General features: G+C 46.0%; 1 protein-coding gene across 1 annotated transcript in view; it reads right to left on the reverse strand.

Annotated features, from left to right (window-relative positions):
* Positions 1–14584, reverse strand: part of LOC126187927 (probable cytochrome P450 4aa1) — a 279646-nt gene that overhangs the window by 178819 nt on the left and 86243 nt on the right. Inside the window, exon 2 of the mRNA XM_049929290.1 lies at positions 6776–6932. Within this exon, the coding sequence (XP_049785247.1) occupies positions 6776–6932 (157 nt within the window). The remainder of the gene's footprint in view (positions 1–6775; positions 6933–14584) is intronic.

Consider the following 14584-nt stretch of genomic DNA (forward strand, 5'->3'; position numbering starts at 1 on the left):
CCCTAAGTATGATGCTCTTTAATGTTAAGATGAAATACAGAGAAAACACACAAACAAGAGTGTCGACAGCTCGCAGCAAACAATAAAAACTGAGTTAAAGGAAACAATATTTTCTGGCGGCCGAGTTGAAGAGTAGATGACACACACTCAGTGTACGGTATTATGTTCGAGATATATTCACACTGGTAAAATATTCATTTGCGTGATAAATGTCTTAGGAAATACTGTTGGAAGCATCTGCAAAGTGCAAAATACGAAAAGTGTGTCGTGAATATGGTACCGATGTAAAGTTGTACGTAGTTGTGGAGTTTGAAGGATTCTGCACGTATGAGCAGCAGCGTGGGAGTGTCTATACGACGATTCTTCAGGAATACTGCTGACGCACATGTACTGAACATCATACATAATCCCGTCACGTGCCAGTTGGTGAACAGGACGGAAGGTAAATCACTGGTCACACGAGATTATTCCCAGAAACAGTAAATATCTGTCAGTTACCCCCAGAAGAAAATAATGATCGAGGCGGAATTGCGAAGAGCAACTTTGGCTACATGTCGCACCTGTGAAGTATTTCACTACGTCATCCACCTACGAACGACTATCTATCTTTGTAACCTAGTCACGCATTGAGTAACTTTCTTAACGATATCCTTCGTCATGACACCGCGGAACTTCTGTTTTCCTCCATCTATCGCTTTATATCCATTACACAAAGTTTCTACTGTGGTAAGAACAGAGTTTTAATTAAAAAGAAAGTATAGGAAACTCTGCTTTTCCTGGGCTTACGAAAAACTTGCGAAAAATTCTACAGTGCTAAGGAAGATATAGTCTGGTATTCCGGCTCATTTTGAGATCTGTTTAACATCTACATCTACACTCCGCAAAAAGTTCCAGGCAAGTAGCAGTGGGTACTTTGTGTACCATCATCGGCTCCCCATTTTCTGTTTCATTCACAAATGATGGGAAGAACTAGTGCCGATATTTACTTTGCAATAAGTTTGTGGGAGGAAGAAAAAAGTTTCTTGGCTCTCCTTGGAACGTACGGTCTTGGAATTTTCACAGTAAATCCTCCTGCACTGCACAACATCCCTCTTGTGGAGGATCGCCACTGAAGTAGTAGTAGTATTTACATGAGGCCCTTGTGTTTACTGAACACACCCGTGCCGTAACGCTTTACTTCAGATTACGTTTGTTTCCTCCACTAATGCTGTCCGGTAAGAGTTCCAGATTGACGAGGAATACTCAAGTATCAGGACCCACCTTTACATTAGCTTAGGACATTTCAAGTGAATTGTAGTCTGGTGTCTGCCTTCCTTATAGCTAGTTTTTTTTGGAAACTCTTCAGATCGCTCCGTTCGATTCTTTTAGGTATATTTTTGGTTGTGTCTGCTGTCAGTATACAAATGTAATCGGTCGTTCTCCCACTTTCGCGTCAAACGCTTCATGTGTATATGCTAATAATCAACTGACAGTCCCTGCACCAAGGGTCAACCCTCTCCACGTCTTCACTGTTATTTTCTGGCGATGCGGGGTTCCCCTGTATAACTGTATTTTAAGTTAACAGCCCCACGTAGTTACTAAAGTGATCCATCAGATCATTACAGTGAAGCGAAACTAATGCTACACACAGACTCAAGTAGTGTCCTGGAACCGCACTGCGCAAATCCGTCCGATGCTCCTCATCCTAAAGCGCAATTTTGGCTATGTACGTGAGCGTGCTGAAAAGTAATGTCTCTGAATTTTGTATGTGAAATGCCTTGGACCTTTTTAAATAAAACAAATGATGTTAACATTCTACGTCTTTATTGTTCTTGTCTAGGTATTTATTTCTCAACATAGTCACCCTGGCGACGAACACATTTATCATTCTATTAGGCCATGAAACAAACATCGATGAATTTTCGTCCGTAACGAAAGGCACTATGAGGGATGCGACTGTTGGTCAATACAAATGTCAGTCTCTGCGACAGTCACTTGTTTGTTTTGCCACTACGCCTCTGGGTGGTTCACAGCATCATCTTCAGATGGAGGACTGTTTATTTACACGGCTGGTGGTGGTGAAGAGTACAGACGTCTTTTGACAGTCTCAGACCAAGGCAGTGTAGGTTTTTTGCGTCTGTCGAGGGACACAAAATAACCTACACTGTCTTGGTCTGCGACTGTGAAAAGACGTCTGTACTCTTCACCACCACCAGCCACGTAAATAAACGGTCATCCACTTGATGATGGTGGTGAGAACAGTCGAAACCTGTAGTGACAAAATAAACAAGTGACTGACTCAGAGCCGGCCGAAGTGGCCGTGCGGTTAAAGGCGCTGCAGTCTGGAACCGCAAGACCGCTACGGTCGCAGGTTCGAATCCTGCCTCGGGCATGGATGTTTGTGATGTCCTTAGGTTAGTTAGGTTTAACTAGTTCTAAGTTCTAGGGGACTAATGACCTCAGCAGTTGAGTCCCATAGTGCTCAGAGCCATTTGAACCAACTGACTCAGAAAGTGTTTTATTTGTACAAACATCGACATTAGGCAAGTAACTTATAATTGACAAATACAGACTCTACGGGAATGGCCATGTGCAACGTTCAGGGGGTGGAAAAAATGTGGAAACACCAAAAATAGAACACCTTATCACGCCTAATACGGTGCAGGAAACCCGTTGGCATTCAAAACAGCGTCCAGTCGCCTCCGAATGGTTAAATATAGGTCCTTTATAGTTTTCAAGGGAATCCTGTACCGTTCTTCTTGCAAAATAGTAGCAGTTTCGGGTAACGATGATGGAGTTGCATAGTGATCGTGGACCGTCCTCTCAAAAGTAGACCAGAAAGGGTGTGTAGTATTGAGTTTGAGTTCTTGTGATTGTGGCGGCGAGGGAAGACCCGGAAATTCATCCTCACGCCCACAAAACAACTCCCGGACGATGCGAGCTACGTGAGCAGGGACGCTGTCATCTTGGAAAACAGCATCACCGCTGGGGAGAAAACACTGCACCATGGGCCGCCTCTTTAGCTGGGTGGTCAGCGCCTCTGACTGCCATGCAGCGGGTTCTGGTTCTACTGCCGGCCGAGTCGAAGATCTTCTCAGCTCGGGGACAGGGTGTTGTGCTGTCCTCATGATCATTTCATCGCCATCGACACGGAAGTTGTCCAGTTCGGAGTCAACTGAAGAGAGTTGCAATTCGTCGGCCGGGATTTCTGAGGTGCGGATGAAGCTGATCAGCCAAAATGGTCATGTAACCTTGGCGGTAATGTGACCTTACAGAGTAACCGTGGGGCCCGTGAATTTCCACGATATGGCTGCCGAAATCATCGCCGAACGTGTGCCACGTTTCACGCTTGGCACGTAAACACATCGAGAAGTTCGAAACGGCGTGCAACAAGGCTTATCCGACCATATGACTATCTTCCGCTGCTCCATAGTGCAGGTTTAATAGCTCTGATACCACGTATTCCTGTTAAATGCACTTGCATCAGTGATTGGTGGTTTTGAAATTCCAGCTCGCCCTATAATTCCCAGGTTTTGGAGCTCTCTTCGTATTGTTTTAGTGTTAGCAGGGCTTGCGAGTGTGTCAGAAGACTGGACGCTACTTTGAATGCCAGCGGACTCCCTACATCCTATTGGGAGAGGTGAGGTGGTGTATTTTTGGGGTTTCCACGTTTTTGTCCTCCCCTGTACGTTGCACGTGGTCCTGGTTTGACAGCTCATGTTTTGCAGCTTTCGTCGTCTTATTTTTCCTTACAGTCCTCTTCAGTGACCGTCTGTACTGATCACTCAGCACACACTTTCGTCCGCGTTGTGTCTTAGCAAATTATGTTTACCAGCTTTCTCTGTGTGCATTACAAATTTTGGATACGGTGCCCCTTGAAACAGCAAACGCTTCGGCTACTTTGCGTGCACCATACGAGTGCGAAGAATGTTCCAACGTTCGTATTCAGTTAGCTCGAACGAAATGCACTCGTAGCTGCAAAGAGTACTGTCGGGACTGCGAGTGACAGCTTTAACATAGTGAGGACGTCCCACGGGTTTCGTTCCTGGCGAAAGACACTACTGGCCATGAAAATTACGACACCAGAAGAAATTCAGATGATAGATGGGTATTCATTGGACAAATATATTATACTAGAACTGACATGTGATTACGTTTTCACGCAATTTGGGTGCAAATATCCTGAGAAATCACTACCGAGAACAACCATCTCTGGCCGTAATAACGGCCTCCATACCCCTGGGCATTGAGTCAAACAGAGCTTGGATAGCGTGTACAGGTACAGCTGCCCATGCAGCTTCAACACGATACCACAGTTCATCAAGAGTAGTGACTGGCGTATTGTCACGAGCCAGTTGCTCAGCCACCATTGACCAGACGTTTACAGTTGGTGAGAGATCTGTAGAATGTGCTGGCCAGGGCAGCAGTCGAACATTTTCTGTATCCAGAAAGGCCGGTACAGGACCTGCAACATGCGGTCGTGCATTATCCTGCTGAAATGTAGGGTTTCGCAGGGATCGGATGAAGGGTAGAGCCACTGGTCGTGACACATCTGAAATGTAACGTCCACTGTTCGAAGTGCCGTCAATGCGAACAAGATGTAACCGAGTCGTGTAACCAGTGCCACCACATACCATTACGCCGGGTGATACGCCAGTATGGCGATGACGAATACACGCTTCCAACGTGCGTTCACCGCGGTGTCGCCAAACACGGATGCGACCATCATGATGCTGTAAACAGAACCTGGATTCATCCGAAAAAATGACGTTTTGCCATTAGTGCACCCAGGTTCGTCGTTGAGTAAACCATCGCAGGCGCTGCTGTCTGTGATGCAGCGTCAAGGGTAACCGATGCCATGGTCTCCAAGCTGATAGTCCATGCTGCTCAAACGTCGTCGAACTGTTCGTACAGATGGTTGTTGTCTTGCAAGCGTCCACATCTGTTGACTCAGGGATGGAGACGTGGCTGCACGATCCGTTACAGCCATGCGGATAAGATGCCTGTCATCTCGACTGCTAGTGATACGAGGCCGTCGGGATCCAGCACGGCGTTCCGTATTACCCTCCTGAACCCAGCGATTGCATATTCTGCTAACAGTCATCGGATCTCGACCAACGCGAGCAGCATTGTCGCGATACGATAAACCGGAAGCGTGATACGCTACAATCCGACCTTTATCAAAGTCGGAAACGTGATGGTACTCATTTCTCCTTCTTACACGAGGCAACGCCAGTCAACTGCTGTTTGTGTATGAGAAATCGGTTGTAAAACTTTCCTCAAGTCAGCACGTTGTAGGTGTCGCCACGGGCGCCTACCTTGTGTGAATGCTCTGATAAGCTAATAATTTGCATATCACAGCATCTTCTTCCTGTCGGTTAAATTTCGCGTCTGTAGGACGTCATCTTCGTGGTGTAGCAGTTATAATGGCCAGTAGTGTACAATAGCGTAATCTGCAGGCTGGCTAGCGTCAATATTTTTCTCCATCTCCTGTATGAGTAACAACAGCACTACTAAGGTTGCAATAGTATACAGGGTGTATAGAAAGGTACGGCCCAACTTTAAGAAAATATTCCTCACACACAAATAAAGAAAAGATGTTAGGTGGACATGTGTGCGGAAACGCTTAATTTCCATGTTAGAGCTCATTTTAGTTTCGTCAGTATGTACTGTACTTCCTCCATTCACCGCCAGTTGGTCCATTGAAGGAAGGTAATGTTGACTTCGGTGCTTGTGTTGACATGCGACTCATTGCTCTACAGTACTAGCATCAAGCACATCAGTAAGTAGTATCAACAGGTTAGCGTTTACACGAACGTGGTTTTGCAGTCAGTGCAATGTTTACAAACGCGGAGTTGGCAGAAGCCCATTTGATGTATGGAGCAGCACGGGGCAATAGTCGTGGCGCGGTACGTTTGTATCGAGACAGATTTCCAGAACGAAGGTGTCCCGACAGGAAGACGTTCGAAGCAATTGATCGGCGTCTTAGGGAGCACGGAACATTCCAGCCTATGAATCGCGACTGGGGAAGACCTAGAACGACGAGGACACCTGCAATGGACGAGGCAATTGTTAGTGCAGTTGACGATAACCCTAACGTCAGCGTCAGAGAAGTTGCTGCTGTACAAGGTAACGTTGACCACGTCACTGTATGGAGAGTGCTACGGGAGAACCAGTTGTTTCCGCACCATGTACAGCGTGTGCAGGCACTATCAGCAGCTGATTAGCCTCCACGGGTACACTTCTACGAATGGTTCATCCAACAATGTGTCAATCCTCATTTCAGTGCAAATGTTCTCTTTACGGATGAGGCTTCATTCCAACGTGATGAAATTGTAAATTTTCAGAATCAACATGTGTGGCCTGACGAGAATCCGCACGCAATTGTACAATAACGTCATCAACACAGATCTCCTGTGAACGTTTGGGCAGGCATTGTTGGTGATGTCTCTATTGGGCCCCATGTTCTTCCACCTTCGCTCAATGGAGCACGTTATCATGATTTCATACGGGATAGTCTACCTGTGCTGCTAGAACAGGTGCCTTTACAAGTACGACACGTGGTTCATGCACGATGGAGCTTCTGCACATTTCAGTCGAAGTGTTCGTACGCTTCTCAACAACAGATTCGGCGACCGACGGATTGGTAGAGGGGGTTTGGCCGTACCTTTTTGTAACACCCTGTACAATCCCGCAGGAAAGATGAGTACTGGAGGTTCCATAAGGAGATGAAGTGAACAATTCTGAGGGGAAAGAGGACGTCGAGGAGGACGGCGGCCAGTGAGCGGCGGCTGACCTTCGTGCTGGGTGAGGAGCAGCGCGTTGCCCAGGAAGGGCAGCGCCGGCGGCCCCGGCAGGCGGGCGGCGATCCAGACGAGGCGCGCCCACGTCGACAGCCAGGCGACGGCCGCCAGCAGCGCCAGGCACAGCGCCGCGTCCCACGCCACGGCCACCTGCCGGCAAACGCTCTAGTTAGGCTACCATCGCCGCTGGAGGGTCAGGCGTGACGTCATTGTGACGTTCACGTGCTGTGTCGAAGGCGACAGCGACCGTCTATCGACCTTGTGGGCGTTAGAATATACATATTGAGATCAACACTGTGTTTAAATCTAACAGCCTGAACCATAGTCCAGATCCTTTGCTTGTATTGAAATACGAAAATGAGAAGTAAAGTAAAGTTACCCACCAATGAAAGAACGTAAAAAAAATGAGACCTCTATGCAATATGTATGTGCAGTTCATGGTTTGAAATCGATTTTGGTATAACTAAAGTTATCGGAGCAAAGTTATTTCAAATAACAAATTTTATGCCATTGCACGACAGGCATTATTCAAGTCAAGATAATAATTTCGTTAAGTAAACATCCATTTCTAACATATTTGCAACACGAACCACTCTTACAAAATAATTTACAAACCCCTTACTGTGTCAAACTTTCGACATACAAATCCTAACTCTGAACATTATCAAACAAAAACCATTTTGAAATCATTATACTGGGTGATCAAAAAGTCAGTTTAAATTTGAAAACTGAATAAATCACGGAACAACGTAGATAGAGAGGTGCAAATTGACACACATGCTTGCAATGACATGGGGTTCTATTAGAACCAAAAAATACAAAATTTCAAAAAATGTCTGACAGATGGCGCTTCATCTGATCAGAATATCAATAATTAGCATAACAAAGTAAGACAAAGCAAAGATGATGTTCTTTACAGGAAATGCTCAATATGTTCACCATCATTCCTCAACAATAGCTGTAGTCGAGGAACAATGTTGTGAACAGTACTGTAAAGCATGTCCGGAGTTATGGTGACGCATTGGAGTCGGGTGTTGTCTTTCAGCATCGCTAGAGATGTCGGTCGATCACGATACACTTGCGACTTCAGTTAACCCCAAAGCCAATAATCGCACGGACTGAGGTCTGGGGACCTGGGAGGCCAACATGACGAAAGTGGCGGCTGAGCACACGATCATCACCAAACGACGCGCGCAAGAGATCTTCCACGCGTCTAGCAATATGGGGTGCTTCTAATAAAACCCCATGCCATTCCAAGCATGTGTGTCAATTTTTACCTCTCTAACTACATTATTCCGTGGTTTATTAAGTTTTCAAATTTATACTGACTTTTTGATCACCCGGTATATCTTCTCTCATTTACGTGCTGAAACTACTTAGGGTAACTGCGCACCGAGCGCGACTCCTACCTTAAAGCCGTCCGCACACGTCTGCTTCCTCCGAGCACGTAGCTGCGACTCCCCGAGTTTTCTACTGCCCACGCCCGGCTCTCTTAACCATCAAACATCCTCCTACTCAAAGATATTTTACTCATTCCACCTTGCGGTTCGCCACTACCGACTTTATTTCCTGTATCTACCCTGGTCAGACCTCAGCACGTACCTTTCAAGACGACTGCTGCGGTAGCCATTCTTGCAGACGAATTACAGGAGCAACTGATTATCTGATTATATTTTCTCATGTCAACTGATTCATGTGATTCAGATGTAAAGGTTGGAGACGTTGTGATTCTTGAGTTTCTCCCGGCGTATTTGATAATCAAAATATCCACAGGTGTGCTGCCGGTCTATAGTGTCCAACGGGCACAATATTTCGGCGATCATACATGTCGCCATCATCAGGTGAACTGACGGACTGAGCTCCTGTGAACGTGCCGGCACGGAGATCCGTACGCTATGGCTGCTCAGAGGGAACTGGGTTCGGTCGCGGCGGCGGCCGATTTAAATACCCTCCGCCCGCGGCGCGCTCCCTCCGCCGTCCGCGCCCCGCGCCACGGTCGCGCGGTGGAACAGATTGCGACGGCGTCTGAGATGACGTCGGAGTGATGGCTCTGTCCGCCGTGGTCGTCACAACTGTTATATAGGGTATTTAAATCGGCCGCCGCCGCGACCGAACCCAGTTCCCTCTGAGCAGCCATAGCGTACGGATCTCCGTGCCGGCACGTTCACAGGAGCTCAGTCCGTCAGTTCACCTGATGATGGCGACATGTATGATCGCCGAAATATTGTGCCCGTTGGACACTATAGACCGGCAGCACACCCGTGGATATTTTGGTTGGAGACGTTAACGCCAAAGAATAATCCAACAAATACCATCAGTATATTCTACTACAATGGGAGTCACGAACGATGGCGGTCGACTGCAGGCTTGCTCTGCGCTCCTACGTCACGCATTCTCCGGCAGCCAATGAGCGCTTCGAGCGTTCTTCTGTGAATGCCGTAGCGAATGCGAGCACTGAATGTAATCGTAGCGACTTGTTTACTGAGTATCTATTCCATTTGTCGTAACTTGTCATCGCTGACTGTGTTCGTAAATCATAAATTCTGCATAACAAGCGAGAAGCATTATTTGCGGGATATTCGCGTTCTTCAAGCGCAAAGAGGGCGCATGCGCGTGCCGCATCTGTCGCTTGGAATCGGCAACAATGCAATCCTCGGCATGCGCGAACCGCCACCGTTCGTGGTCCGGACTGTAGTTATACATATCATTAAAAAACTGCATCAGTATGTCTGTATCTGTCCTAGTAGTTTATTAGTAATGATCATTGAATCTCACCTTCAGACACACTTTTGAGGTTTTTAGTGTCACCAGAGAGACAGGAGTCACCTTGCCAGACATCAGGAAAGTCGTTAGCCCCGTCATATTGCTAAAGTTAACGTCTCGTTTCATTTCTGTGTAGATGATGGGTATAGCATTTTTGCTAAAAATAATAATTATATTGGTATTTTCTCAAATACCGTTATCGAATGACTGTACTGACCTGACAATATTCGCAAGTGGTTCTTCATATCTGTAAAATGCACAGTTTTGTTGACATTAGTCATCTAACCCTTACTTTCAACTACCTTAAAATTTGTACAATACTTTCATTGCAGAGGCCAAATGATGATGAATACTGAATTGAATAACTCTATACATGTCGATATTCGACGTATTAACCTATATGGAAATATCTTTCGCTTGGTATGCCCTTCAACGTCTAACAGTAGCACGTTATGTTTCGTGTGTCAGGGCAGCCTCCTTTGCTGACATACATCAAATGGTTCAAATGGCTCTGAGCACTATGAGACTTAACATCTGAGGTCATCAGTCCCCTAGAACTTAGAACTACTTAAACCTAACTAACCTAAGGACATCACACACATCCATGCGCGAGGCAGGACTCGAACCTGCGACCGTAGCGGTTGCTCGGTTCCAGACTGTAGCGCCTAGAACCTCACGGGCACTCCGGCCGGCTGACATACATCGTCATTAGTCTTGCCCTAAGCTTTTAGGATTGTGATGTTTAATGTTAATAAATATCGTCATTAGTTTTGCCCTAAGGTTTTAGCATTTTGATGATTAATGTTAACAAAACTTAGCATTTGCATTTTACTGATATAAAGAGTAATATGTAAATACGTTCAGCTCAATAGAGTCACTTGAAACTGGTATTTGAGAAAAAAGCTCTTTGGCCACTTATTTACAGCAACCGTGACGTACCCATCATGTAGACAGAAACGAAATGATAAGTTACTTCAGCACCATGATGCGGCTAATAACTTCCCTGTTGTCTCACAGCAGATAAGTCAGACTAGCTCCTGTCTTTCTCTCTGGTGAGATTCAAAATCTCAGAAGTGTGTCTGAGGGTCATATTCATTTGTAACCTGTAGGTCGTGCTGAATAAAAGTTTCGTTTTTGGCTGGGGTTAACTCATACCGGTAAATTTCATTTGGTTCGATAATAATTTGAGTATCACGCTTTTGCGCGACTGTTTCCTTGACTTTGAACTCTGTTCCTGTATTGCTGTTGTGGCGAGTATTTGCCGGAGATGCTGGAAGCGAGTCTCTTAGCAGTGGACACAAGTCAGTACAATGTTCGGATCTCAGGATCTTTCCTAAGAGTATTCAGATAGTTAAGTGCTTTTATTTTATGACTTTGGAGTCGTGAGAAGTTTAACCGCGCCTCGCGGTTCGAATCTAGGCTGGCGACCCTAAATTACAGTGATGTTACATTTTTTTTTTGTCATCAGTCTACTGGCTGGTTTGATGCGGCCCGCCAAGAATTCCTTTCCTGTGCTAACCTCTTCATCTCAGAGTAGCACTTGCAACCTACGACCTCAATTATTTGCTTGACGTATTCCAATCTCTGTCTTCCTCTACAGTTTTTGTCCTCTACAGCTCCCTCTAGAACCATGGAAGTCATTCCCTCATGTCTTAGCAGATGACCTATCATCCTGTCCCTTCTCCTTATCAGTGTTTTCCACATATTCCTTTCATCTCCGATTCTGCGTAGAACCTCCTCATTCCTTATCTTATCAGTGCACCTAATTTTCAACATTCGTCTATAGCACCACATCTCAAATGCTTCGACTCTCTTATGTTCCGGTTTGCCCACAGTCCATGCTGTACTGCAGACGTACATCCTCAGAAATTTCTTCCTCAAATTAAGGCCAGTATTTGATATTAGTAGACTACCCTTTACACCACAAAACTTGTTAACATAGGTCCACCAGCAAACGTATCAGATTAAATCCGAATGGGGAAGTATGACGCGTCGATCGCAGAGAGAGCGTCAATTATAGCCGCACAGTGTGATACTCAACTGCGAGCTTCGAACGCTCCGAGGCGTGGACGGGAGGAACGGTCGAGTTTTACCGGCAGTGTTTGACTGTGCAGAAAGGGAAGGCAAGGAATGTGGGTACGTGACAAATGTCTGAGGTTTGACCCGACCTCAGGACAGGGACTTTTCACGACACTTACCGGCTGTTTCTCCTCTGCCAATGATTTGCTAATGTGAGAAACGTCAGGTTATACCATGGTATGGAGTCGACGTTAAACTGGGTAGCTGGGGCTTACCAGAGGCAACAGGACCGTGGCTAGTGCTAGAACCAACGTTCAGGATGTGTGCACAGTTTTACCCCTTTAAGCCATAACACAGATCAGATGAACGCTAATTGTATTAAAAAGAGAACCAACATTTTTTCTCTTTATGTTCATGACGATACACAAACCATTTCTCAAACACTTTCAAATGCATAAAACAATGAAATCGGGATATACAGTAGGCCGGCCGTTGTGGCCGAGCGATTCTAGGAGCTTCAGTCCGGAACGGCGCTCCTGCTACGGTCACAGGTTCGAATCCTACATCTACATTTATACTCCGCAAGCCACCCAGCGGTGTGTGGCGGAGAGCACTTTACGTGCCACTGTCATTACCTCCCTTTCCTGTTCCTGTTCCAGTCGCGTCATTTATGAGCCACTGCAAGTTTAATATCTGTAGAGTACTTCCTCTCATTACACGTGGCGAGAGCCAATACATGTTTCTTGCTACTTAGAGAAGCACTTATTTAATTGTATTTATTTTATTTTTCCTACTTTTCATGTTGAAACTGACCATACTACTTTTACTTTAAATTTAGTTGCGACCTTCAAACCATTCCATCATCTTCTAACATTTTCAACAGCTTAGAAAACAAAAGCTGCTGATAACCTATCAAACACAAAACCAATTTTACATATAATTCACTGTTACAAATTTGGTTTTTAAACCCTGCACTCAAATTATAGCAGCAAATTTTAAGAAGTTTTCTTCTTTGCGCTTCTAACTTGTTTGAAGCACAAGCAAATAGATGGGCGCTCGGCAGGTCAAGTGATCCTGCTAGTAATGCAGACAAATAACAGACGCCATTCAGTCACGCCCCACGGGCTGTGGGGGGCACGTGCGGTGCCCGTGATTACCAAAGGAGCTGATGAACACGCTAGTGAACAAACTGCGAGGGACAGGTCTGCGTGTAACACGCGCTGCAACAGCTCGCGTAACTGGTACAGTAACATCGGCAACGGAATGGGCTGTCCCATGTTCTGTGTGTATCCAGTGCTCCCTTAACAAATGCGTTGTGTATTCAACCACCGCACGCTGTGCCCTCGTGCACTGCGACGTCCTGGTTCTCGTGACGCCGCCTGATCCATCCCGGTCGATGCTACACTCCCCCTCAAATACGCGTATGGACCCGACTGACGCCAAGGCTGAAAATGCCTTCGTCGCCGTGGACAAGCGGGCTGCATTTTCTTGAGGACAGCTGCTCCCTTTCTCGTGAGCCGGCTCTCAATAATCAGCTCTTCCTGGTTCTGGCTGACATTCTCTCAACATCGTTGCTCCTAACTGGTACCGCAGTTGCTGTACAGCCAGCAGTTTTCCTGGTGCAGTAGTCCAGGCTGAATCTACGCCACTGCCGGCAGTACCATGACGACAGCGACAACAACTGCGTCTCAGTTCAAACATGACGTCAAAGTGTTGACTTAGCTGTTCCTAGGGAGACCATACTGTCTCCCACAGGACCGCACTACGAACAAGACTGAAATGGAATTAACTGCAGACAAATTGTGTTCTTCGGTAGTGTTCAAATGGCTCTGAGCACTATGGGACTTAACATCTGAGGTCATCAGTTCCCTATAACTTAGAACTACTTAAACCTAACTAACCTAAGGACATCACACACATCCATGCCCGAGGCAGGATTCGAACCTGCGACCGTAGCGGTCTCGAGGTTTCAGACTGTAGCGCCTAGAACCGCTCGGCCACACCGGACGGCTTCGATAGTGTCCTGGCATATCCACAAAGTTCTATATTTCAACGCAATGATAAGAACAGATGACTCTTTCAGGAAGTCATATAACTCGTACTGTTGTCGCACACTACTAACTGCGAAGGTCGGCACTTAAAAACATTGCCTTTACCAACCTCCTCCTTCAGTGCCCTATACAAATACACTGACGGTAAGAAAAATCCCAAAACCAAAAGATAATTCATGTAGAGTAATGAATTTCGGGAATATATTTGTCTAGATAACGTATTTAAGTGACTGACGTTGTAGTATCACAGGTTAATGAAAGCCCGAGAAAAGCCATTCGAAAATAAAATTCTGGTACATTAATAACCGGTGTAACTACCATATTGTTGAATGCAAGCACGCAGACTGCATGCATCGTGTCATACAGGTGGGACATGTCGGTTTGTGGGCTGGAGTTCCCTGCCCGTTGCACTTGGTCCGTCAATACGGCGCCGGTTAAAATTGTTTGCGAGTGACGCTGGAGCTGTGTTCTAATGATGTCCCATACAGAGGAGACAGATCAGGCGATCGAGAAGGCCAACGTAAGAAGTCGACGTTCTGTAGACGTTCTGTTGGGTTCCAACAGCGGTATGTGGGCGAGCGTTCAACTTTTGGAAAACAGCCCGTTGAATGCTGTTCATGAATGCCAGAACAACAGGTGAAATCACCAGATTTTTGCTCCGGTCGTTATATGAAGTCGCACTCCAGACCATTACGAGGTGTATTCAAGTTCTAAGGCCTCCGATTGTTTTTCTCCGGACTTGAAAGAGATAGAAACATGTGCATTGCTTTAAAATAAGGCCGCGTTCATTGTCAATACGTCCCAGAGATGGCAGCACCGTACGGTAAATGTAATTTTACCGCCAGCGGCGAGAATGAGAACTGTTTTAAATACTTAAAATGGCGACGTTTTCCTTACTTGAACAGCGTGCAATCATTCGTTTTCTGAATTTGCGTCGTTTGAAACCAATTGAAATTCATCGACAGTTGA

This window comes from Schistocerca cancellata, chromosome 5 (genome assembly GCF_023864275.1).
Source record: "Schistocerca cancellata isolate TAMUIC-IGC-003103 chromosome 5, iqSchCanc2.1, whole genome shotgun sequence".
NCBI classification, from domain to species: Eukaryota; Metazoa; Arthropoda; class Insecta; order Orthoptera; family Acrididae; genus Schistocerca; species Schistocerca cancellata.